Source organism: Ostrinia nubilalis, chromosome 1 (assembly GCF_963855985.1).
Source record: "Ostrinia nubilalis chromosome 1, ilOstNubi1.1, whole genome shotgun sequence".
NCBI lineage: Eukaryota > Metazoa > Arthropoda > Insecta > Lepidoptera > Crambidae > Ostrinia > Ostrinia nubilalis.
The window spans coordinates 8,921,581-8,947,023 of NC_087088.1; the positions used below are offsets into that span (position 1 = coordinate 8,921,581).

A 25,443-nucleotide genomic window follows, 5' to 3' on the forward strand; every position below is an offset into this window, starting at 1 on the left:
ATTACACTATTTTCCGTAACTTCCAACAATCACCGCTGAAATGTCAACACCAAGTTCTAAGATAGCTATTAATGCCGATATTTTAGAGCTGTTTTCGTGAGTATTGATCAATATATTCCGAGAACATTCGGAGAGGTACCTTAGAGGCAAAGTATCTGCACTTAATTGCTTCGTATCAATAGCGCAATTAATCGTCGAGCATCTTGAGTCGACGTCTGAGTGGCCCGTAACTAGTTCGAGGACATCATGATATACAATCACATGCAAACATAACTAACTAGTAACTAGTTCCTTACTTAATTGATACTTGAACTTGAAGTCTCAATGTTTGTAGTATTACTTTACGTTCGATACCGAGTTAATTTTGCTGTTCATTTTCGTAGTTTAAACCCCTTGCAATATGAGATTTTTCATACTTGGGTATAATGCCTTTCTTGCAAAATGACTAATGAGAAATGTCTAAAGTAAAGTTAATTAATCTTAAAACCAAACACGTTATTACACAGTACGTTGCCAGAAACACCTATTCATAACTTATGAAAGTGTCCAAGCTCAGTATTTCTTGCTGCCAAGAATTTGGGGTAGGGATTAATATTCGAACTGTATTTGCTGAATGTTTCATATAGTGTACCTTATTATTATAAGCCCACAAGAACTGCTGATTCACTGTGTTTCTTGCAAGGTATCCGTGTCGCTAACAAGCGTGTCATACGACATGACCCAACATCATTTGTCACTTGCGTTCCGGTAAACCTACTTATTCGTTATATCTAGTTCTTGCATGTCCTACATGTTTCTGGATTATGTATGATAAAAGTAGACAAATTATGGTATAATTTAAAATAATGACAACTTATTAGTCGACGACAATGTCAAAATAAAGAATTGCCTACCTACATTCGCGGCAGTGTGTTTTCATGACCTCGTGAATCTGAGGCGACTACAGATTAGATGTCAGAACAAGACGACATTCAATACATTATGTCCTTTGTTCAAGATTGGCAGATACGATTGTTATTTGGCGAATTACTTATTTTCTCGTACAAATATTACATAAGGTATAATGCTCAAAATAAATTGAGGTATCTATAAACTTGTCATTAAAATAGTACACCACGATCAAAAACTACAGTAATTCAGAAACAATCCACATTCAACCTGAATTTTGGATATTTAATATCAAGAATTCAAAGCAGTCGTAATACCAAGAAACCTAAATATCGATTGTAGAGTCGAAAGAATTTACGAAGCGGGGCAGCCGCAGCCAAAGCTAAATGCTGGGGGAAGTTCGACAGAATAAGTTTTCCTTACATTATGCTCTTGGGACACCGGCTGGTGCTCCTGAAACCGGTGATATTTATGGTTGAGTCGTGAAACTGTAAAATCAAAATGTTCTTATCAATTCAGAGATGGTAGCGCTAGTGACTCGTGTTCAGAAACGAGCCCGCGAGACGCCAAGTGACGTCATTGCGTCTTGTTGGCGTCAGTACGTCGGCATGATGGTCTTGTTACATCAGAGCGGATTTTCTTTCAATCAAGGAAAAAGGAACTAAAGACGAGATGATATTTCGTCAAATGGCTCTATAAAAAGCCAGACATCGTGCTTTGTGGCGTTCTTTGGACCAGTCCAACAGCGGCCTGACTGCCAATGGTTGTAATGATTATGATGAAACAGTTTTTATCATTATAGTTAAACGCATATTGTTGTTAATAAGTGCAGATTTGAATCATGTAAATGGCATAATATTTTTTGATGTAAATTGTAACATTACATAAAATTTATTTACCTAAATAAACAGTACAAAACCGCTGCCTTTTATTTCTAAAGCCTTGAAATTTCGGATGAGCTAGGATATTTACACAACATTCCCGAGAACTCGTTTTAGGCAGGTGTGTATTTCTGAACGTCCGTGACCGCGATACGCTTGAACAAATAGCTAAAGAAGAGGAAATTTTGTCTTTTAAGATTCACCCCTACGAAATGTAGGTAAGATGACTTGTTGGCAAAATGCCACCGCCGTACGCAGGCTGTAATACCCGCGGTTATTTCCTGTGCTCTTATTCTAATGCGCACAAAGCCCAAAGTCGTATGCGAAACTGGAAGCAATAGAATCGATTCTCCTAGTTCTTGAAAACAACAAAGCTTAGTTTTAATTCCTTGGGAACATGTAGATGTACGTATGAGATTTAGATATGTAAGCAAATCTTATTTATGCGCAAGGGTACGATATTACTATTTTAGTATAGGTACCCATAAAAAGCTGCTTTCCTAAAGTTTTGTAGACACAAGCATTACTTGTACTCTAACATTAATAATTATTTTCGCCCAACGACTAATTTAACAAATCTGCGGATAGACCTACTTACTCGAGTACAAAAAAATAAGCACTTTCGACCTCGTAATGTAAATTGATGGTAATGTAAAGGTGGATGGAAGTAATTAAGTAGGTACACGACTTACATGCATAAATGTATGTGAAGAAGCGCCAAAGGTAAAATGTTCTTTTCTAAAAGTAAAATCCAAGGAAATGAAATTTTCAAATGGGTTTGCTTTCCATTTTAAGGGAGGGATCAGAATGAAATTTAAAAGAAATGGGAGAGCTTATTAGAGTCCCTCTGCGAAACTCTTGGGTTTATTACTTTCGTAAACTGGACGGTTTGGGCGCTTACTCAAATAAGTAATCAAAGAAGTTGATGCACTAATCGGCTCTGCCGGAGATTGGTGCCTTTGTTTTGAATGCCGGTATTGCATTAGCAAATACTTTTTATTTTGTTGTTTTATACAAGTATCTTCAATATTTGATACAGCTAAATACGATATACTTATGTACAGGTACCACACGAGTTCAGTTTTCTTTTCCAAAATTAGATTTAGATTAAGAAAGTTGAAGTTCTAATAATTCCATCAATTTTGAAGGACAAGAGATGTTAAGGAAAATTAATGACAATTTTCTAAAAACATCTTTAAAATAAATTCACGTTGAGACAAAGGCGATTTTGAATTCCGTTGTGTCTCTTACTCGGTTTGCTTCGAAAGTAATTTCAACTCGGAAGAAATAAAAAGTAAAAGAGGAAACAAGTTCAAAAATTATATTCTCGAGTAATTTATTATTGAGTTCTGCTAAAATTTTCGGAAGTGCTGTAGCTGCTAACTTGATCTTTTTTTTCTTTTGTAAAAAATATATTGGTGTTTTTACGTGAAATATTCTAGATACCCTGAACGATTTTTTTCAATATAGATAGAGAGGTAGATAGAGACGGTAATTAAAAAGTTCTATATTGTAATCAATCACCTTTCTGCTCATCAATCCTCATTTCTGAGGGTATGTTATAGTGCCCATGTACGAGTAAGTATGAAGTTAAGTTATAAAAGCTATACGATACACTTATAACTAAAATACCTATTGAGGTGTGTGAGTATAAAAGTAATCTGTAGTAATGGTGGCAATTCACTTAGAACTTACTTTTTGTAGAACTAGGTACGTTTACAAGTACTCGTACATATGTATAAATATGCGAGTAAGTTTTTAGAGTACTTATACGAATAAGTTTAATAAGTAATTGACTATCAAAAACCTCTCTTGCGTCTTCCAAACATCTCGAACTCACAATATCTTTGGACAAAGTTCTTGTATTACTTTAATTCCCACTCATCCCTTTTATATTACCGGCCCGATACATCCACGTTACACATGGGACAATAAAGTTGGACTATGGCGTGGAAACACGAACATGCATTTTGAACGGTCGTGTAAACAAGTTGGCTGACTGTCGCTTGCCATTGTTTTATCTAGGTTTTGCTACATGACACATGTAGCTTCTTGCAATATTTTGCTCTTTTTGTGGTAGACTTTTGTTATTTTATTAATTTATTTGAATACGAAGTAACAATACCTGTGTGGTTAAATATTGATAATAACGATAAAACGTTTAAGGGTCTATTTTTAATCGGCTGATAATATTGCCGTTTATCATTATTATTATTTTCTGAACAAAAACTTCCAACATTAGTGTTTGACCTGAGGGTCTAATTTACTATTTAAAGGTATCAGACGTGTAATCGGCTCTACAAAACAAACAAATAATCTCAGCTAATTTACTAAACCCCAGTAACAAATATCCCTATTTCCTCCAGCAGACAAGGACACTTAATATCTCTTTCTACCGGACGCGTGCTAAAGACGCCGCAGCTTATCGGCGTTATCAACTCGATTATGCATGACTTGCCAGCATGCGACATTAGCAGATGTGATATTAAGTAGACTGTGACATTCTTGATACCTGCTGCTTATTCACACGTGAATTAGAGCCGAAGCACACGGTGCGTTGCAGCGGCGCCGCGGCGGTGCGACGCCGGAGCGGTATCACTGCGTAATCTTTGCGGTGCGGCACCGCAACGCATCGTGTGCTTTGGCTCTTAGTAAAGCTGTTTAGTCAGTGTCCTTTTAAATACAACTTACTTTAATAAAAAAGAGGTTCTTCTGAGTTAAACTGAGTCGAACTGACACCGACTTCTAAAAGAATGAATTCTTTGTAGTCGGTTATTTTTTAAGCCTTTAGGCGTCAGTTTTTTGGAAGGCTTTTATCTGTTCTTTTGCGCGTAAAAATTGTTATTAGCATTATTAATTTCCTTTATCCTCTGTAGTTGGTAGTTAAGGATTAATGAAAAATATTTTTTTGTTATGTTCAGTGTAATGGATAAATACTTACCCCCTTACTAATAAAACTTACATACTCGTTGAACAGTGTTTTAAAGTGACGTTTAGTATGGAAATGTCATTTTAAAACAGTGTTCAACAACTGTGTAACTTTTTATTAGTAAGGGGGTTATTTACTATGTAATATCTTCAAGTTGGCTTATAACTATATATTAGATTTACTTACGGGTAATTATGATAAGAATATAGCCTAACAAAAGTCTTGTTATTAGGTTGTCAGCCCACTTGTCTGATTTATTTATGCACTTAAAGCTCATACAAGTTGCAACACCGCCGCAAGGCCTCATTACCGGCTGCTCGTTAGCGAGCAGAGCTAACGACCCGGACTTAGCATCCCGGAGCGCGTCACAATGCGCCAGACCTAACCGGATAATTACACTAATACGCGCAAGTGTAGATGCGCCCTTATTTATTTTGTCGTTCAGGCACCGAACATGGCATTTAAAGGCAAAGCAAGTCCTTGAATGTCAGGGCTAATACGGTAACTACAAAGATGCTTGTAGGTAGGATAGGTACTCTAAAACAATCTGAATGCATGCACCATGTTACATTGTAAATTATCAAGAATGTCTTTTGTTTTGGCACTAGTTATTAACGTAATTGTAGTATTTTATTTGCCTACTTTTAAACTTCGTAGACGCACTTCGTAGCACTACTACGATAATAAAATAGCAGCCAGTTTGTATAAGTATTCGCTTTAAAAAAAATTAAAACCTCAATATTCAATTTGGGCGTTAAATTACACAAACAAAGGTGAGTCAGCCACAAGCATTTGCCATCTCACATATAACATCAGCACGATAAAGCACAACAAAATATTAGCATACTTTTGTGGACCGACGCGGCTGAATACTGTCCGTATTAGTATTCGGAGACCTCGCGCCGCCCGCCCTATATTTTTCTTTTGAATGGTGCCATCTTGCCCGTGAATTCTTGAAAAGATACTCCTTTGAAGACTTCGCCCTATAAAGAATACCGTCATATTTTCCTACTTAATGCTAAGACGGGTAAACCTACCTTTTCCTTTGGCTTAGTAAGTAGAGGTATAATTACAATTTATACAAAAAAATAAACCATTGCAAACAAATGTTTACTTACATAATATAATTACTTACAATTACTTACATACATATTTTGCATCTTATATGCTTCTATTAAAACCAAAATAGAGACAGTTCTGATATATTCGCCGATGATTTTGATGACATCAGAGAGCATAAAACCGTTAGTTCACAAGTAGACAATGTCGTGTTACATGAAAAGCGCACGTGAAACAAAGTGTATGTACAGGTGCTTTCGCAGTCCTTTCAGCAAAAGAGCATTCACATCTGCAGTGAATGCAGAAAAGAAATTTCGATCAGTCCTTTCTCTACCCTGTACTTACAAAGTTTCGTGTGAGCAATTTATCTAAATGGAACGTACCGTACCATGTTAGGAGTTTTCCGCCATATAACTTTTTCTAATACTTTTCGCATTAAACGATGACACTCTGTTAAAAGATTCTATTTTTAAATCAGTCAATTACAACGGCTAATTTAGAACTTAAATTAAAGATTCACATTCCTTCTGTAAGAACCGTTGGAGACAAATTAAAAACTCAAGCTAACTACAAAAGCTGTATAATTAAAAAGGGTGAACGTCGCATTTATCTTGGGGTGGCAAAATGAAGACGACATTAAACGTCGTCTCACTCCAATTGAGCCACCTATCGTTAAACGACTTACATTCATCAAACGCTTAATGCGTAATTGGTTATTTTTTATCCTTTAATGAATCATTTTCGTTGCAACGACAAATATAAATGACCTATCTTCAATCTATATCAACAGTCTTGTAAATTCTAAATTCTTACCCCCTTATTAATAAAAGTTATTCACTCGTTGAACACTTGTTCAAAGTGGTAGTATGGAAATGTCACTAACTACTGTTCAACGAGTGTGTAACTTTTTATTAGTAAGGGGGTAAGTAACAAAAACGATATAAATCGTACCTATCATCAAATATCGAAATCATCAAAATAAATAAAGCAGCATTGGTAGAGTTTTGTAGTACCTATTCGTAGCAGACCGTAGCAAAGGTGACCGTTTTAAGTAGAAGACACAATAAATAAGCTACCTACCTTACTAAGGATTACATTATATTTAAAAGCTAGACTTCAGCGATATAATTGATTAGTTTTATCCAACTTCAAAAAAAAGGAGAAGGTTCTATTTATCACCACAGGTCATCGCTCAAAATACAAAAGAGTTTGCGATGAAAATCTTAACTTCTACGTCTTGCAGTCGGGCTAGCACTGAATGATTGATCACGCGATTTTATCGTTTCGCTTTAAAACTATTCTAGACATTTTACATAGAAGCGATAAAGAGTTTTTTTTTCACTTTGAAGTTTTAAAATGTTCTTTAAGACCCAACGAAGAAGAAAGATACCGTGCGACAGCCATTTAAGCTTGAATGACTAAGTTTTAAGATAAAGAAATGTTTTAAACGCAAAGCAAAATCTTGTTGCGTCGTATTTTACCCTATTTTACCTATACTACACTCATACACGTTTGGGGAATATTATGTATTTCACATTTTAAAAACTAAAAATAAAACAATACCTAACTGCAAAACATGACGCTTCACTTTCCCGCCACCGAAGCTCGGCTCAGGCAGCCACAGATTACTTATCAGGCAGCTCGGGCGCGTTGTGTTTTTCGCAGCACGTTCGTTACCGACCACAGATTAATAACGTCAGAGAGTTGGAGTTGGCGCGCAAACAACCTAGCATGAAAAACCGGCCAAGTGCGTGTCGGACTCACGCACAAAGAGTTCCGTACTTCCGTATCTACCATTGATTTATGAAAAAATCTTTTTTTTTTTAATTTAAGTTATTTGTATGAAAGATTACGCGGTAATAAGCGGTTTACGATTTACGAGGTATTAAAAAAAACTACTTACTAAATCTCGTTCAAAACAATTTTCGTTGGTAGTTTTTATAGTAGATAATGTACATCACATGTTTTTTTACATTTTTCATTTTCTTATTTTAGAAGTTAGAGGGGGGGGACCAACTTCTTTCCACTTTGGAAGCGTCACACGTATGTGTTTGATGAAAAAAAAATGTTTGAATTTCAGTTTTAAGTATGGGGAGCCCCCAATATTTTTTTTATTTTTTTTATTTTTGCATCAAAATCTTAATGCGGTTCACAGAATACATCTACCTACCAAGTTTCAACAATAGTATAGCTCTTATAGTTTCGGAAAAAAATGGCTGTGACATACGGACGGACAGACGGACAGACAGACAGACATGACGAATCTATAAGGGTTCCGTTTTTTGCCATTTGGCTACGGAACCCTAAAAATGAAATGAAGCGTCAAATAAATATTTAATTTTATAATTAATACACAACGAGAGTTTATAACATTCTAAAACTTGAAAAGTCTTTGCTGTATAACTTTAACAAATTAGGTGCATTACGGCAGTAATTAATCACACGGCACGGAACATTTAAATAATAGTTAAACAATAAACTTGCTTATGAAACTTATAAGAAAAAGTACCTCTACATTAACTCTAATTAAGAAAATTTAGTTAAATAAATTAAAAATAACTACCCTTTAGGGTTATCCGCAATTAATCCTCCATAATTTCGTAGCCGCATTTTAGGGCACAATAAACCCAGGAAATAACCTTAGCTTGATTTCATTAATATTCATAGGTTTGTAACTTATTTACCGGCGTTTTCGTTATTTTAAATACCTTTACACAACGACATAACAAGCGTAACATGTTGACTTTAAGGTCGCTCATAATTGACTATTAACACAAACAAGAACAAAATTACACAGCGTTTTTAGCATAATATTGTTTCCACTTATGAACAAATTCAATATGTTCAAGAAAACCTTTTAAAAAAATTATACAAAAATCACTTTTTACATGAACATGGAGGCTGAAATGAAATCTCAAAAATATCAGCGATATACGAATACCTACCCTTACATAATGATCTCTCCCTGCCGAAACTCTACACAGTATAGACAACCCAGAATAGAAATGCGCGAAACTTTTCTCCCTAAAACACGAAAGGATCTCATTAGGCCCAAATGTTTGGCGTCAAACTACGAAGTACGAACTAATTTTACTTTATGTTCGCAAATTCATTCAATTGAATGGACACGCGAAATGGCACTAAAGTTCCTGTTCCATTTAACGGATAGCCGGATATGTAAAAGTTTAAACTGCATGTATAATTTTGTTTTTGCAACATGCCAGTAGCAATTTAACATTAACTGTGAAAACTGTTGCCTCATGGTTGTTATTTTTAATTTAAATGAAATATATTATTAAGCACATCAGCTTTCATAATTTAAATCCTTAATTGATTTTAAACTTGTACTTAAGTCATGTTAAAGTTTGAAACCCATCAGGGAAATGAGTAATCTGTCAACGAATACTTGTTTCTCTTCTAAAGGATTTAACAAATTACGTAGTGCTTAATATACGGATCATCTTGTAAATAGATTTTTGCAAGAAATTATCCATCTACCAAAAAGGAATTACTAAGTACACCATCCTATTTGTCCTTATCCTAATCCTAAGATTTAAGTGAACTTATCTGTAAGTATTTTTATAACACAATAAATAATTTAGACACCTAAATAGACAAAAACTTGCAATCTTCACCCAAAACAGAAATGTCGAATTCAATATGCCGGTTACTGCCGTATATTGCCCGCGGCCGGGAGTGGCTTTGATGGGCCTGATAGGCCGTAGCATCAATCCAATCCGAATATGCCAGCCGCCACTGGACTGCGTCAGACGGCCTTATAAATCACCGTGACTATGGGGGAACGGCACTATCAGAATCTATTAGAGAAAATGGTAGTGTCGATGATATTTCTGAAGGCCATGGTGGATCGCATTTAGGAAATTGGAGTCGTGATTCTATTCGTGCTAGGCTCAAATAATGTAGTACAATACATTTTTGCTACAGGGTTTTCAAGCAGAGCTTGCATTATACTAAAATAGATAACGGATTAATAATATTAAGTAGGTCCTATACATTTGGATAAAAAATTATGCACTCTATAAATCCCGCGTGCTCATCACACTAACATTTCTCAATTTGTACCTTTACAACTGGCGTTAATAGGCGTTATACTTTTGAAGATATTAAAGTTTTTCTAACCGACCCTTTTTCTCTGCAGTCCGGTAAATAAAAACTTCGACAAAATATTTATTTATTTATTATTTTATTTATTTATTTAGGAAAACCAGGGTTTTACAGTGTGTAATAATGACATAAGATACATCCATATACTTTCACATCCATTGTATCCAGTAACAAAAACCCCATAACAAATCCGAAAAGCTGACTGCAGAAGGTATCTTTATAGCCGCAATAAGTTAACCTGGAAAGCGATCCGCCCAGAAAAATTACCAACCTTTCCTATCCCACGATTGTTGGTTTTCCAGTTAATAGCTTCACCTAATGCTGAGAAATAAATACGAAAGCAAAATAAATGAACTCTACCAACTACAGTAAAAATGCGAGCTCATTGTTTAGCATCAAAGTTTTTATTTACTGATCGTTTTCCATAACGATCATATACACTCAAGAACTGTAGTTAAAGAGGAAAACCTTTAATCGATTATATTTAAGTTGTTGTTTTATTATTCTTCTGAATTCTCGTTAATAAACATTCACTAATTTCATAAACCGTCAATATACTTTATCTATGTTTTAAAACCCTTGTAATGACTTGAGTCAACAAGTATCACGATAATTAGTAAAATAAACTTTAAAGCTATTAATTGCCTGAAATTACTAAAATTGTCGGAAGTATCGACGATCGCTTAACCCGGTTGCAGTTATTCACCTTGATATCCGGCGCACTGATCCGGACTGGAGGGCCCGGATTTGCGCTAAGTGCGCCTAAGCCGACACTCGGAGTAGCAAATACTCGCAGATTAATCACAAGGATGCTCTGAGCCTTACCTGGGCACAGTCCAAAGATATAAGCCGGTTACTTTGTGCAAACGATGCCAGTAACACCCGGATTTCTATCTAGCTTAAACCAGAAGATACCGAGATTGGAATAAGATACTTTATAGAAGATTTAAAAACATTTCAGAAGTAGGGAGGTTCGTTGTTATAACAAAGTTTTGAGGAATCGCGATTTGTGAGTTCAAAGTACGCAGTTAAGTACTTTTATGTTACAAAAACCATTATGAGTATTATATTTTATCTACTTGTTATCATTGATCATACCCATCGCGATTTAATGAAGAGATATTACTGATGTCTAAAAAACGACCGCAGCACCGCACTGTCGCAGTATCTTAAACGAAGTACGCGAACGTGATGTGATCCACCATGCCCTTGGGGGGGCTGTGCTGGCTGCTCCTATGGGGTTGCCCGGGCAGGGCCGGGCTGCGGGCCGGGGCACGGGCCACGGCCTTGTCCCAGTATGGCGGCCGTCTATTTTTAGCCCGCCCTGCCTCTCCCGCCATCGCTTCCCGCCCGCTCCCGTCAATGGTTCTATTTAGAGCAAGAGCTTCTTTACTATACGATAAAACTAAGTGAACCTAGAAGCGCCAGGTGCAACGTGAATCTGATATTTAACACAAATTCGTCTCTTCATTTCTTGGTTTTGTCGTTGTCGCGTCGTAGATGTTGGGGATGTCAATAAACCTACCTAATGTGAAATCACAATGTAAAAATCACAAGTTTATTTATAAGAAAAAACTAGATTAGTTAGATACAACTACATTTAAGTGAAAACACATTTCCAAATCACAACCAGAAACCGAACACAAAAATTCACCTCAGAGAAGTAGGTAATTAACATTGCTTCTGTGCGTGTTCATTATCCGTTTTACAAATGAATTTAACGGTAACTGACGTGTAAATTCGTGTATCGAAGTATTTAATTATCTCGGATGAAAATATGGGTTCTGGCGGTAATTGCTACGCCGTTGTAATACACAATTACACTTTATTTTATGTTAATTAAACTTACATTTATACAAGACCGTTAGGGTTCTGATTAAAGGGTAAACGGCGAAGATTAAAGGATCCGACTGGGGCAATTCGGAACTTTTGGTAGGCTTTTATAGCGGCCGCAGCAAAGTTCACGTGGGACGTGAAGTTTTGCCGATAATGGCGTTGTTTCGTTTTGCTTATATTCGTCTTTTTTACGAAAATCGTTTAAAGTCAACGGGGTTTCTGAATTGTGAAAAATCAGGGTGAAAATTATTACATTTACCTATTATGTAACTATCTATGTAGGTACCTTTATTATCTTTTAAATGACGTTAAAAATAATTAACAAAAGATACAATTCTCAGATTGGTTTCTGTATAAAAAAAAGAAAATGTTAAACCGTGAACACTCGTTTTGCGCTATAAAGTATTTGAATGTGCTTCAAGCTGTAAAACTCACTTACATTTCCTCGCCCGAATAAATTTCTCTCGTTAGGACCGAATTCTCAAGATAATAGATGCATGCAGACTGGGGCACTGGATATACTGTATTGCACGGTAGACTTCAAAATTCATGTGCAGCTTTAGATTCTTTGACATTTTATTTGGTATGAACCATACCTACATACATTCTTCTCTCTTTCTTTAATAAAGTATGTGATGTGATTTATATTCACACCGTAAGGTCTCATTAGCTCAGCAAACCTCCCAAGCGACTGCTGTGAACTAAAAAACTTTCTTTCAATTTAAAACTAGACGGAGAACGGTAGACATCTGAGACCAAAGAGTTTTCAATTGAGTTCCTGAAAAAATCTCTTGGGTTTATTCAGTGGCCTCTTACAATCTAGTACACGGGATATCTTCGGGAATAATAGGGGATCGACTGAAATTATTTTCTGGGTAGCCGGAAGCGAAAATCCAGCTGAGTAGCAAATTATTTTTGCCTTTTACTGCTCGTCCAGGTGAACCAAATATAAGATGCTCTTCTTGAATCAGCAACGACTTGCAGTAGGAAAAGGTACATTGTAAGTATTTAATCTATAAACGCCTACAAAATACAAAAATGCAGATAAAATACTATATTAGGTAGGCAAGTATCAGAGATTAATCTTAAAGCTGATAAAAAATACTCTCATCTTTTACTTTTAACAAAAAGACTTGGAAAATATACCTATGTGTAGAAAATGTTTTCATTTTCTCCGAGTCACTTTTATTTTTTATCTCAATTCTTAAGGGACGCAAATTAATAAAACAAGACGAAAAGAATTTCAAAAACATCTTTCTTTTAGGGCTCAACACGGAAGTTCGTGACGCATTTGTAAATTTAAAATGCAAATGGAATGAGAGAAGCCTTGTTTTTTATTTAACAAAATTAAACATCATAATACCTATTATACATGGGTCAACTGTAGTCTTTTATACTCAAAACAACAAAAGGCTTCATTTATTTCTATAAAACGCTTATTTAAATTTCGACCATATAAAAGCCAATTTACCGTTTCTTTAAAATTAATTTAAGAGCTCACAAAGTCAAAAATAGAACAGAATAAAATATGACTGCTAATTTTTTTTGTAACTGAAAGCGGTGTAGTTGACGCAACATTCACGGGACCATCCGTCCGCGAAATTTGCCTTTGCGACCGTGCCTGAAATCCTTTCCTCTTTTGAGTTTGATTGATCAATGTACACGGTGGTTTCCAACGTTATATTTTGTGAAATACCTATATTCCTTTTTTGTATTTGATATTCTCCTGAAATATACACAAGTGATCTGCTGCACTAGCTTCAGAAATAACCAATCTTTAGATCCCAATTCGCGAATAATTTTTATGCAGTAACTAAAGTGTTGTGCTACTTTAGCACTAGACAATTTTTTTAATGTTCTCTTTATTCTTTAGTCTCTCTAAAAGCTGCTCGTCGTAGAAATTAGGAGACCTACTTATTTTCCTGAAGAAAAAAAAATTATTTCACACCCAGTCTTAAATATTAAAAGTTACTTGCTAAAGCATCACACCTTTTCTCTATTACCTACCTACGAACGTTCCTCAAAGTTAACTGGAACTAATTCAATTAATTACACTTTGCTCTTTTCATTAATTTTCCTTGGTATTTCCTTGCACAGACATTGTAATTGTACTGCGCGTAAGTAGAAAGTCATTTTTCAATTTATTATGAAAGTACGGAACGTAATATAATATTATTCTTCCATTTGCACGTGAAATGGGGTTTTATATTTTGACTAGTCTTTCAAAAATAGCAATTCTTATAAATTAAGCATAAACGGGACGTATTAGGTTAATTAAGGTAAGTGCTCACATAATATTTTCGTCTAATTTTTACAAATAATGTTTAGAGCTTTTGGATTCCTTGCATTTGAAACGTAAAACGATGTGTTTGAATATTTTTAGGCAAGATAGGTCTATTTGTTTTGAACAAAACGCGATAAGAGCTTTATAAACATATCAGAATTAAATGGCTCGCACGTGATTTGCCACATTCCCGAAGGTCGCGTTAAATTCTCTTTGGAAGTTCGGATCCCTTCGTAAATAGAAGATGTCCCGCTTCCACGACTCGAATACAAATGAAATAAATCCTGAGCATCTTTGGGGCTCATCCGGAATACACTTGGTGGATATTAAATGTGTGGCGGCTGTTACTGTATTGGAAAATACACCAAGATTACGAACGTACATATTTTGAGCATGTTTCTTTATCTCGCCTTAAAATAAAGAGTAACGTATATGCCTTTAATATCACAAATCCTCTTCCTTTCGTACAATAAATAAACATAAAACATCTACTCATACTTAGTCCGTCATCACTCATCGTATAATATTGTCACGTCTCTTTTATGAGTGCAGTGTTACGCCAGCTGTTCCATTAGGGTATATCTAGCGAACATTTGCTACAATTACAGAATACTAATATTATTCACTCTCGTCTCTGGATCCAAGTCGTAAAACGTTAGTTTTGTTGCTGAAGCTGTGCTCGTTAGGAATTATTTTTACTACTAGAGTCGGTTTTATTGTAACAATAAATTAATGTTATGAGTGAGTGGGTTCACCACAATAGTGCATGACGTACAGCTCATGTTCAGCGATCGACACGCTAAGTATTGTCTTTAAAATAAATGGCTTGGAAGAGTCCTAACATCAAAGTGTAATAATATAAAAAATTCCAGGTAGAGGTTCATGTATATTGCGAGTTTTGATCAAGAAACATTGCGCTATAAATGTAAGCAGTAAACACCTAAAATGGTACCCGTTTAAATTTTTAAATGAGGATCATAAACGGATTTCAAATATTACCCCAACAGAACCCAGTCTAATGCAAATTCCAAACCTAAATCATGCTTGATTCCAGTAACGACAGCACATTTTGTATTCCACTGAGCTGATTTATGCTTCAAAGGTCGTGATTTGCATTGAAGGCCGATTATACACTGAGGAACATCCCAAGCCGCATCGCATGCGGCAAAATCTCGTATAAAATAGCCTATGTCGCAACAACATACCATCGGTCATTTTCCGACTATAGAAAGCTAAACCACTGTGTATAGGTATTCTGCTCTACGTTGCATTGCCGCAAAGGTTGGTGTGTGCCAGACCTTAGGCAGCCCAAATATGCGACACGGACGGGAAATTGAAAGCTATAGTCGGGCACACCGCGGGCTGCCCGCAAGTTAATCTCATGCGCAAAGCCGTCAGCTGTATTACACTGTAAGCCCATATCTATAGGTTATTGTTGCCAACAGTATTTTCGGATCTTTATGACATAAAAGTTACCTGAAGTTAACATTTAGGTATTCTAAATGTGAAACTTTATGGATATGTCGGATAAACTCTGAAACGAACTTGGAAAAGCAGTCCTTACCAAGTTGCAGGTTTCTGGAACGCGATTCTCACGAGGAGCAGTCCAAAACTTGTTTGTGCGACAGTGCATAAAGCAATTACCTAATTTAGAAAGGAACATAGTAATGTACCTACTGCTAGCTAGCATCGGGACATTTGAATTTCACGGAACTTGCAAAATGCAACTCCTTTAAACACATGCTTTGAAAACTTTTGACAATAACAATGCATGTTGACTCTAACTGCGGTTATTCAGTAAAATGAAAAACAAATAACTACATAGTTATTTTCGCAGTTGAAAGGCATGGCATGCTTGTCATTATTATAGGTATGTCACCCTAAAATCAACTGTCCTTAAATCGTAAGATAGCTATAAAAATCTACCTTTAATCGAATCACAGGAAAGATATTTATTTAAATTTGTAAAACGTACTTCTACACTCTATTGCTCAAAAACTATACCTAATTACATAATTGATAAGGTTTAAATGACCATACATTTTAGGTAAAAGCACAACACAATCATTAATTTCAATGTATTTGAATTAGAAGTTTCAGCAAATACTAGATATTGAACAATTTGAATGGCTCTCAATATTCGCTATCAGGTTCTCTACGGGTCATTAAACTTTCAATCCATTTGGGTTGATGATGATATCTCACAGCCTAAACTAAAAGCTAAGGATTTAGTGATGGAACATGCCAAAGTTAATTTACCAAGCTTTTCAGCTGTATTAATTAAAACTTAGTTAATATTAATATGAAATAATATACTTCATAAGTCACAGAACCTTTTGATAAAAGGTGGACGAGAAAATGGTGTAAGTAATAGCAAATAAAATCACATATTTATTCAAATAACTTTAGAACTGCTTATACTTTCACTCCACTTCTTCATAAGTTCCTTTGTTGGGAATCGCTTGAAATACTCTTTCTTGTTTCATAAACAATGAGGATCTGTAAGGCAAGCGGTGATTCACAATTCACTCTGTGCAGTGACATAAATTATTCATTTGTTTAAAATAAGAGTTCTCACTTCGATTTTGATCACATTTTCCAGCAGATTTTCAATTGTTGTTTATACAGATTCACGGTACAGATTTTCACAACGTATTTACGGTATGGCAATTAATTCGCGTGTGGTCCGAGTAATGTGACCGAGCATGATACCCATATTTCCCGGTCTCGAACTCGGCACTAATTCAACAGCGGTCATAAACCATTCGAGCGCGTTATTTCCTTACCGAGCGCCGCAGCCGCATAAATTCAACCTCCACCTCTACCCCAAACACCAGCGCAGTAAAATATTCAATTTATCGAAAACGATGTCGTAACCAACCTTCTTTTCCGTGACCTTTCGCGTTTCGAAGCGAATTCGACGATTAAACAAAAGCATCAAAGAACATTGGAAGATATCGGCCTCTAATTAACGCCCAAACAATGAACTCACTGAGCAATGTTTAAAAACTGAAAATAAATAAGCAAACTTTCCTTCCTCGAGAACTTCTCGAACTTACTTTGACAAAACATGGCAGCTCCTCGGCGGGCTACATAAATATACTTAATATCAGAACGATTTTATTCTTCTGCTTGCCAACCCACGACCCATATTTGTACGATTTATAGACATTGGAACCACGCAGCATATAAATCAACATCCTTCTCGCCTGCAGACTTATATATTTCAAAATATTGTAGGGATTTTCAAAAATTACAATGTATACCTAAATTTTAGAAAATATTCGAATGAATGTTGCACATTTGCAGTTATTCCATTTAGACTAGATAACATAATTTGCGTCTCAGCACCGAGAGAGAAATCGGTTTTCCTTACGATACCGAGTAAAGTTGCCGCGAGTCCGCATAAAGGCGGCTCATCTCACATTCGCGATAGAAAACGTTGTTAAGGATATTCGCCCGCTATCGGAAGGTGTAGTAAAATCACTTACCGGCGTTACCGGCGCCGATATATTCCCTTGACATTGGACAAATCTTCGTGAGGCATAATAAGGTAGATACGAGTATGCCCATATATTCTTGAGACATGCGATATCTGTATAATAATGTTATGATTATGATTATCCTTGGACATCTTGAAATCAGTTCCCTATATGTACTATGGATAACTGCAATTTACCAAACAACTAACATATTATTTAATAATGCTTGTTAATTAACAAATATCATAAAGATCTTACCCAAATAAGCCAAAAGTTATAACGAAGACATGCCGTTGTCCGCGCCTCTCCGAACCATCATACTTATGTATCAACTAGAGGCCGCCCGCGACTTCGATACGTACGATCCCGTTTTAATCCCTTAGGGGTGGAGTTTCGTAAAATCCTTTCTTAGCGGATGCCTACGTTATAACATCTACCTGCATGTCAAATTTCAACCCGATCCGTCCAGTGGTTTGGGCTGTGCTTTGATAGATCACTATGTCAGTCAGTCAGTCAGTCAGTCAGTTAGTCACCTTTGATTTTTATATATTTAGATGTGAATGTACCTCTACAATCTTCTTCGCAACGTGACAAAATGACACACGAATACTCACGTGGTAATTTCACACAAATTCTCACGGATATTGCAACAGTTTGGGATAGGAATTCCCGTTCTCCCCAACATCTAAACTGAATTAAACCCTAATAACAAACTCAGCTCAACGTGCAGGGATGTGACGAAACCGAGGATGAAAACGATCTAACAGCTCTGAAATAGAAATTCTAACGTCAGTGTGATATAACTAAACACTGTTTGCATTTCCTCCGCGCTGAATATTTTATATTAGACCTCATAACAACTTCAGCAGCAGCTAATATCTATAAACTTGCAACACGGGAGCTGCCTTATTTTACCCGGCTCACTGCATTTGGCGTTAAAATTGTAAAGGTAACTTTCTTTCGCATTTTAAAACGTTTTGCATAAATTTTTCCTTCTCTAGGTGCACATTTATCTTTACGCTGCCTTTTGCATATTTTTATTCGCGAATATTTCGGAGATAGAGGAGTTTATCAAGCTAGAATCGTTATTTTGTGCGCATAAAATGGGGTTGTTCATATGGGAATAGATAGATAAGGGTAGAATAATGTTGTGTACGTGTGAAAAATACGTTTGGCAGCATAATGCGTATACATATTTATACGCGTTTGTCAAGCTGTCGAAAGCGTCACGTATACGTCGCGTTAAGTGCCGGTAATACCGGCTCGCTTATACGTACACACCGCTTACCTGAACAATCACCAAGAAGGGTGTATCGAAACTTTGTAATCGCTATGTAAAATCTAATGGCGTGTTAAACTGCAAGGACTTGTTGCTGATTTTCCTGAAGGGAATTATACCGCGAAATTGGTTTCAGTAAGTAATTTTCAAAATATTACTTGTAAGTTACAAGTTGTAATGCAACAGTAGAATCAAGAAGAGTAGAAGTACATTAATGTATTGAACCTGTAACCGCTGAAATTGTTAGTAGATTCCCGACCAGGTCGGCCTTCAAAAACAGCAATCCATTTCTGAATAAATATTCGACAATAATCACAAATAACACTATTTCAGCTTCGAATTATCAAAATCAGGCACAATTTCAATGCAAGCCGAGATAAACGACAGCAATTTACTAATTCGGGACAGATTTTATTTGGGGTTTGCGGTGTGCATTCAATTCGGAAGCGCCAGCTGCGCTGCGGCCCGCTATAGCGTGCATCGACAAATGCCATTTCCCAGCCCTATTTTAGCACGGTTATTACGCGATTGCTTTTGCGATTGTGATACAAAGACTGTGGTGCACTCTGGTCGAACTAGAGCGCAGTACTTTCCTGAAGGGAAATGTGCGGAGCTGATGATTTGGTCTTGTCTATTTGTCAAACAATCTGAAAGTACAATAATAAACTCCATAAGTGTGATACGTGAATAAATAAAGCTTATTATAAAACTACATAGTACATACTCGTACGTTCGAGTGTAGTATGGCCCACCACAAACGCCGACATAAATATCACGCGACCACGCCACAATTACGCGATAGCCTGCGGTCACTTACTTTTTTCCCCTTTTTGCAAAGTAAACCAACACGCTGGCGAATACACTAAGCATTTAAAATACAACGCTGTCACAAAAAAACGCAACAATAAAATGTGTTTGTATATTTTGGCACCGAAAACAACGACAACACTTCCCAAAATACGGGTGTAACGTGCTATAACTTGGAGCAAGTTCGCAGATTCAATCGATTGTACTTGTGGCTCACTTACCCGGGATCGTAAAGGAGCCGAGGTACAGGGAAGCATATTTTATTAGTGCGAACTCCGGTGAGTAGGTAGAGCTAACGACGATACATTAAGTCGCTGAAGAGATTAACGGTTTACGACCAAATTTATGTTTATGGCTTCTTGGACTCGCTCTCTAAACACGTTGCCGCTTAAACTGAACGTAATTGTACACGAGCCCATTATAGTTTAACGTCCATGTCAATACAGTTTAGGTACTCAGTTAAAAGCTATAAGTAGAAACAGTAAAGTCTACTCATCCTACTCAATTTTTATTAACGCTTAACGAAAGCATACAATACCAAACCTACAGAAAAAAATCAATATTTAAAGTATAACTTGAAATAAGTACGACTCCTTCCAAAATGAAACAGTCTTCTGAAATACATAAGCGTGGAGGAATATTAGATACGATATTTCAAATCTCAACGGGGAATATAAACATAGATTTTCGTAATATTATCCTAGCTACATACACTGAATATTTATCTATCTAGAGCGTTTCGCGTGTATGCAAAGTTCTGCGCAAAACAAAGCCTATAAATCTGAAACGCGAATGAGTCCATTGAATTTCGTGTCACGTAGTCGTAATGCGTCAGGCTTTGGATAAACTCGCCGCACCGAGAGAGAATTTCTATTAATTCCACTAATAGCCCCGTTTACTGGCAACACCTTTTGACTCCACCTGGGACCACTTAAAACTGTAACGTAGTATGCCGCCTAACTTCTAAATAATGTAATTGGTTGGGAGACATCCAAGCGCAAACACGACTTTCGTGAAACTTAGCCTTGTTACAATGAAGACGGCTGTTTGAGTAACAGCGAAGACTTACAAAGATCTTTTATCTTCTGAAAGGAGAAACGTAAAAATACGAACCAACTGAATAAACTAAATTAGGTTCCTTGAGATATTTCCTTATTCTTTTTCGCGTTACCATATGGGGACATTTGACATTTTCAGATTACGCCCTACTATGTATTTGAAATTAATCGCATTTTTATAAAGCACCAAAATCGAAGCTTCATTTCTTTCTGAAGTAAATAGGTAATTTGTACCTTCATAAATTAGTTTAATTACACACTAATTCAGTTTAAGAATACTACCATGTTTTACCGTAGACTCATTCTACGGTTAATAAACTATTAACGACAGTAAGTCATGTAAAAGATTACACAATCTTAATTGAAAGTTTGAAAGTAAACAAAATTATCTCAACCCTGATATTAATTGAAAGGCAGTTCCGTTAATTAATGATTCTCAGTTGTCGTTAATATTCTGTAACGGGTGGCGGAGACGAGCCCGTCACAATTAGCGGTTCCTACAGGACCTGTATTAATAGCGGCCACCTCCCGCCACCGCTCACTATGCATGCCCGTTTATCAACCTGAATAGATTTTCATGACAGCGCAATTAGTTTCTACTTGCTACGCTAATTAAATACCTTGGGAAGTTGAGGTATTTCAAACGTTAGTAGCTTTTTAGATTTCCGACATAGTTTGTCACTTAATTTTTTGATAGCGTTGCTGCATTAAGACTTGGTTAAATCTTGAAAGCTAGTTATTACCTATTTAATTATCATTTTCAAATATTTGTTTATTTCTGAATCTCAATCTCAATCTTTGGTAAATATTTCTCCTGGCTGGTGCCACCTTAGAAACAAACCAACTTGTCATAATCTCTCTACAATTTTAACTGCGGCGACTCTTTTAAATGCAAAACTATGCACTGGTTCATAAAATTCCCCGCTTTAATGAACTTTGATTCCCAACCACGGCCTAATTAAAGTATACAACACAGGTGAGCGGCCCGCCGGGCATCGGTCGATTTAGCACTAAGCGTCCTGTTGACACGCAATTAGGGCTGCAACTCATTTGGGCCGTTGCGTGCCGCAGCAGGCAGCGGCGACACGCGAAAAATCACAACACCAACTCTGCCAACTAACTGTGGTCAGGGCTGCCAACTGGTGGATTTTCCTCTAATAATGTGTAATGTTACTTGCAAAGAATATATTTATGGTTATGTTACCCGTTATAATGATGTATGAGCGTTTTTCCATTAACCGACAACGGCAACCGCATAAATAACGGCATTTTATAATGCATAAAATTTATGTGCCAACGCCACGCTGTCACCGTAGGTCGGCGGTAAGTGGTAAGTAAGGGTAAGCAAACTGTTATAATATGCTTATACAGAACCCCCGTTTACATTATCACTGACACGATGCCATTTTCAGCTAATTACGTACAAATCAACAACTATACCAAGTCTTAATGATCTTTAAAATAATTACAAGAGTATTCTTGAAACATTTTAATCCTTCCAATAACAAGATATTATGCCAAATTATGTATTGGAGGTTTTCATGTATAATATTGTTGTTTATTGTTGGAAATTTTTACCTGTCTATAGGTATTTTTTTAAATAAATTGCCATCCCTATCAGTCTCGCCTATAGTCTACATACCTACTGCCAGCTTTAAATTATTCCCCACTGTGTAAATGCTTTGAGTTGGGAAAACATGCGTGCGGTTTCCTAACGAAAACACGCGCGTGAAAAATAACTGCATTTACAGGGTAAAACGTGAATGATTACGCCTTTCATATACCGAGCGTACCATTTTGTATCTCGCGTGAGGCCGTGATACTGTGTTTATTTATACAAAATTAACATTTCAGAAAAGCTCGTTTAGATAAAAGCTGTCGGTTTTCACGCTACAGTATTTATAAGGAATCTTACAGAAGATTTTCTCCTCTCCGTGGAAAGGTCTGCACGTGACACCTCCATTGAAGCTAAGGAGCACTCGTAGATAACAGCAAAAGAATGGACCGGCTTCAGAACTCGTTATAACGAAAACAATGATCGCCGGAAATCTTAATTGTATCTCGCGCCCCGTCATGCTAACTTCTATCCCCTCCACTCGATGCCATCTCTGAAGAGAAAGTTTGAGAATTTATTAAAGGCCTATTTTAGAACAAGCTGTTCAAGCTCTTTCATAATTGTTGAACGATTTATGAAATTATGCTTTATAAAAATAAATCTTTAATCGGGATCGGCAACCCTAATTATATGTATAGCAATGGACATTATTTGATTCATTTGTCTTACTTACTTAACAATACATCAATAAGATCAGTGATCGAAAAGAAAAGGCGGTTAATACTTCTTTAATCTTTTCAATCAGTGGTTAGGTACTACTATATATGAGTAGGTTATTTATTTATTTAATAAGGTTGGTTTTCTACCATTTCGTGTCATCTTTCAAAACTGCAATTTATCTTCACCTTATGTATCAATTGCTACTTATGGTTCCAATCATTTCTTTCTGAACTTGGCCCATAAGCGTCTTTTCCCAGATACTTACGTAACTTTGGATTAATGGCGATACGAAGTTATGTCCCCAAGGGCCCCAAACTACGGAGTGCGGCCGTGGGCTGAGTCCAGCTCACTGACCACGAGAAGACGGGACGCTCCCCGGGGCGCGCCGTGATACAACATCCTTTACCAACGCGTACACCTCATTGAATCTTATCTCGAGATTTATTTCTTCCTCTATATTATCGTGAGCAGAATAGTTTTAATAAATCACTACCTACTCACTTATTTTTCAGATTGTATTAGGTTTTCTAAGAAACAGCTTTAACGTAAACTCTTGGGAAAATGAACAGTCACGTTACGCCAGTTTTGTTTAACATGCATGGCTGTGGCTGTGGCATGTTAATAATGATAGAAATTAAGCGTTCGTGAATGTGTAAGAGTGTAGGCAAATGAAACAGAACAGTGCAACAAAGACACAGTTTGTTGTTCGTTGTGCTAAAACAAAATTGATAGATCAATAAAATGAAAAAACTTTGTGAAGTAGGTACTCTAAAGTAATTTAACCGTGCATACGAGTGACTCAATTAAACAGTCATATCAATCAATGGAAGCACGATGGTTAATAGTTATTCTGTCTGCCCCTATAGTTGTCGCAAGGGTGTCAATCAGCTCCTATTAATTTCCGAGGGTAAGGCCCAGCCTTGGGAATACATAATTTAATGAGTGCCGTCTTTGTTGCCAAGTCGCTGCAATAAATTACGGACGACACGAAAGTATGAATTTCAGACAGCTTTTCAATTGCTTAGTTAGAACTTTAACTTTGTTATGAACACCTCTTTGTCACAATTGTTAATATTTTATGTAAACCTTTCAAGAAATAATGATTACAAAATGAAAAGGTGATGATATAAATAAAAAGATCTTCACTATCAATTTCTTGCACTAATTTTAAATATGAGTATGTATTTATCTAATAAATATTTTTATAAACTAAGCCAAAAAGCTCCCAACTTTGCGTGTTGTATTGAAACTTGTAATCCTGAATCTCTTTATACTCAAATTTCTGAAATCAATCATAATTCAACACGTTCTTTGATCTCACTGTATACTGATCTGCCAAATTACAAAGTTAAACCCAAACTCGCTTTTCCATTGAAGTTTTTACACGCTCCCATAAGCATCGAATAAAGTCCCCAACTTCATTAATTTTGTCGATGATGCTTTTCTAAACAGAGATCAGGGTTTGCGGAAATCACATTTTCAAAGTTTGTCAGCTGTAACTTATTTTATTCTCGCCATCAAAACAAAAGCAATAGGTAACGAAGAAGACGCAAAATATCCCTATTTACACACCATTTAGGTACGTTTTTTTTGTGAAATATACTCGTAGCAACAACATGCTACGACGTAGCATCGTAGCAATATTCGTAAAATTATATTTTATAATGATGGTTTTCGTATCATTCTTGGCGTAGAGGTAGGTACCAGAATTGTATTGTAAATTAAATTATTTTTTCACATAATGTTGAGACCGAGGAATTGTAATTATTGTGTTATTAATTTGATAATTTTCCTCATTATAATTTAATGAAATTACATGTATGCTGATTACTGGGCTATCAAAAGGCGGCACCGTAGCAGATAGTATACGATCTTATGGAGCTGTTTCACCAATACGACTTATAATTGGAAAATATAAGAAATTCTTCACCGCTCTTAAGCTGTAACGTGTCAAATTTTCCCAGCATATCTCCCTCAGGTGGAAATATAAACCACGACGTTTCGCTTATAAACTAAACTGTTTTGAGAAAAAGTTAAGCATTATTTTGTTTATTTGTTGTAGGACGAGCGATTGAGCGGGTGTGCGCAGGCGCAGACGGAGCCGGCATGGTGTCGGCGGCGCGCGCGCTGCTGGCGGCCGTCACGCGCGTGCTGCTGCTCGCCGACATGGTTGTCGTGCGGCAGCTGCTGCTGGCCAAGGACAAGGTGAGCCCATCAATAAACCATGAGTCGCCTGCTCTACTGCAACCACCCAGAAATCTCGAGCGTGTGAGCGCGGGCGTGGACGGGGCCGGCATGGAGTCGGTCATGCGCTTGCTACTGCTCGCCAATATCATTGTCATGCGGCAGCTACTGCTGGCTAATGACACGTTGAGCCACTAACCACCAGTCACTTCTGCTCTAACCACCGAGAGAAGTCTCAACGGTCCTACTTTTGAGTACAGGGCAGTGGAACTAGTGAGTCATGAATTTTTCATTAGTCCTACTTATGTTAATACAACAAGGTGGGCAGAAATAGTGTATTCATTTCTCATTAGTCC

The 25,443-nt window shown here is 36.6% G+C and overlaps 1 protein-coding gene across 1 annotated transcript in view; it reads left to right on the forward strand.

Annotated features, from left to right (window-relative positions):
• Positions 1-25,443, forward strand: part of LOC135071970 (alpha-catulin) — an 85,209-nt gene that overhangs the window by 47,101 nt on the left and 12,665 nt on the right. The window contains exon 3 of the mRNA XM_063966205.1: positions 24,966-25,108. Coding sequence (XP_063822275.1) covers positions 24,966-25,108 — 143 coding nt within the window. The remainder of the gene's footprint in view (positions 1-24,965; positions 25,109-25,443) is intronic.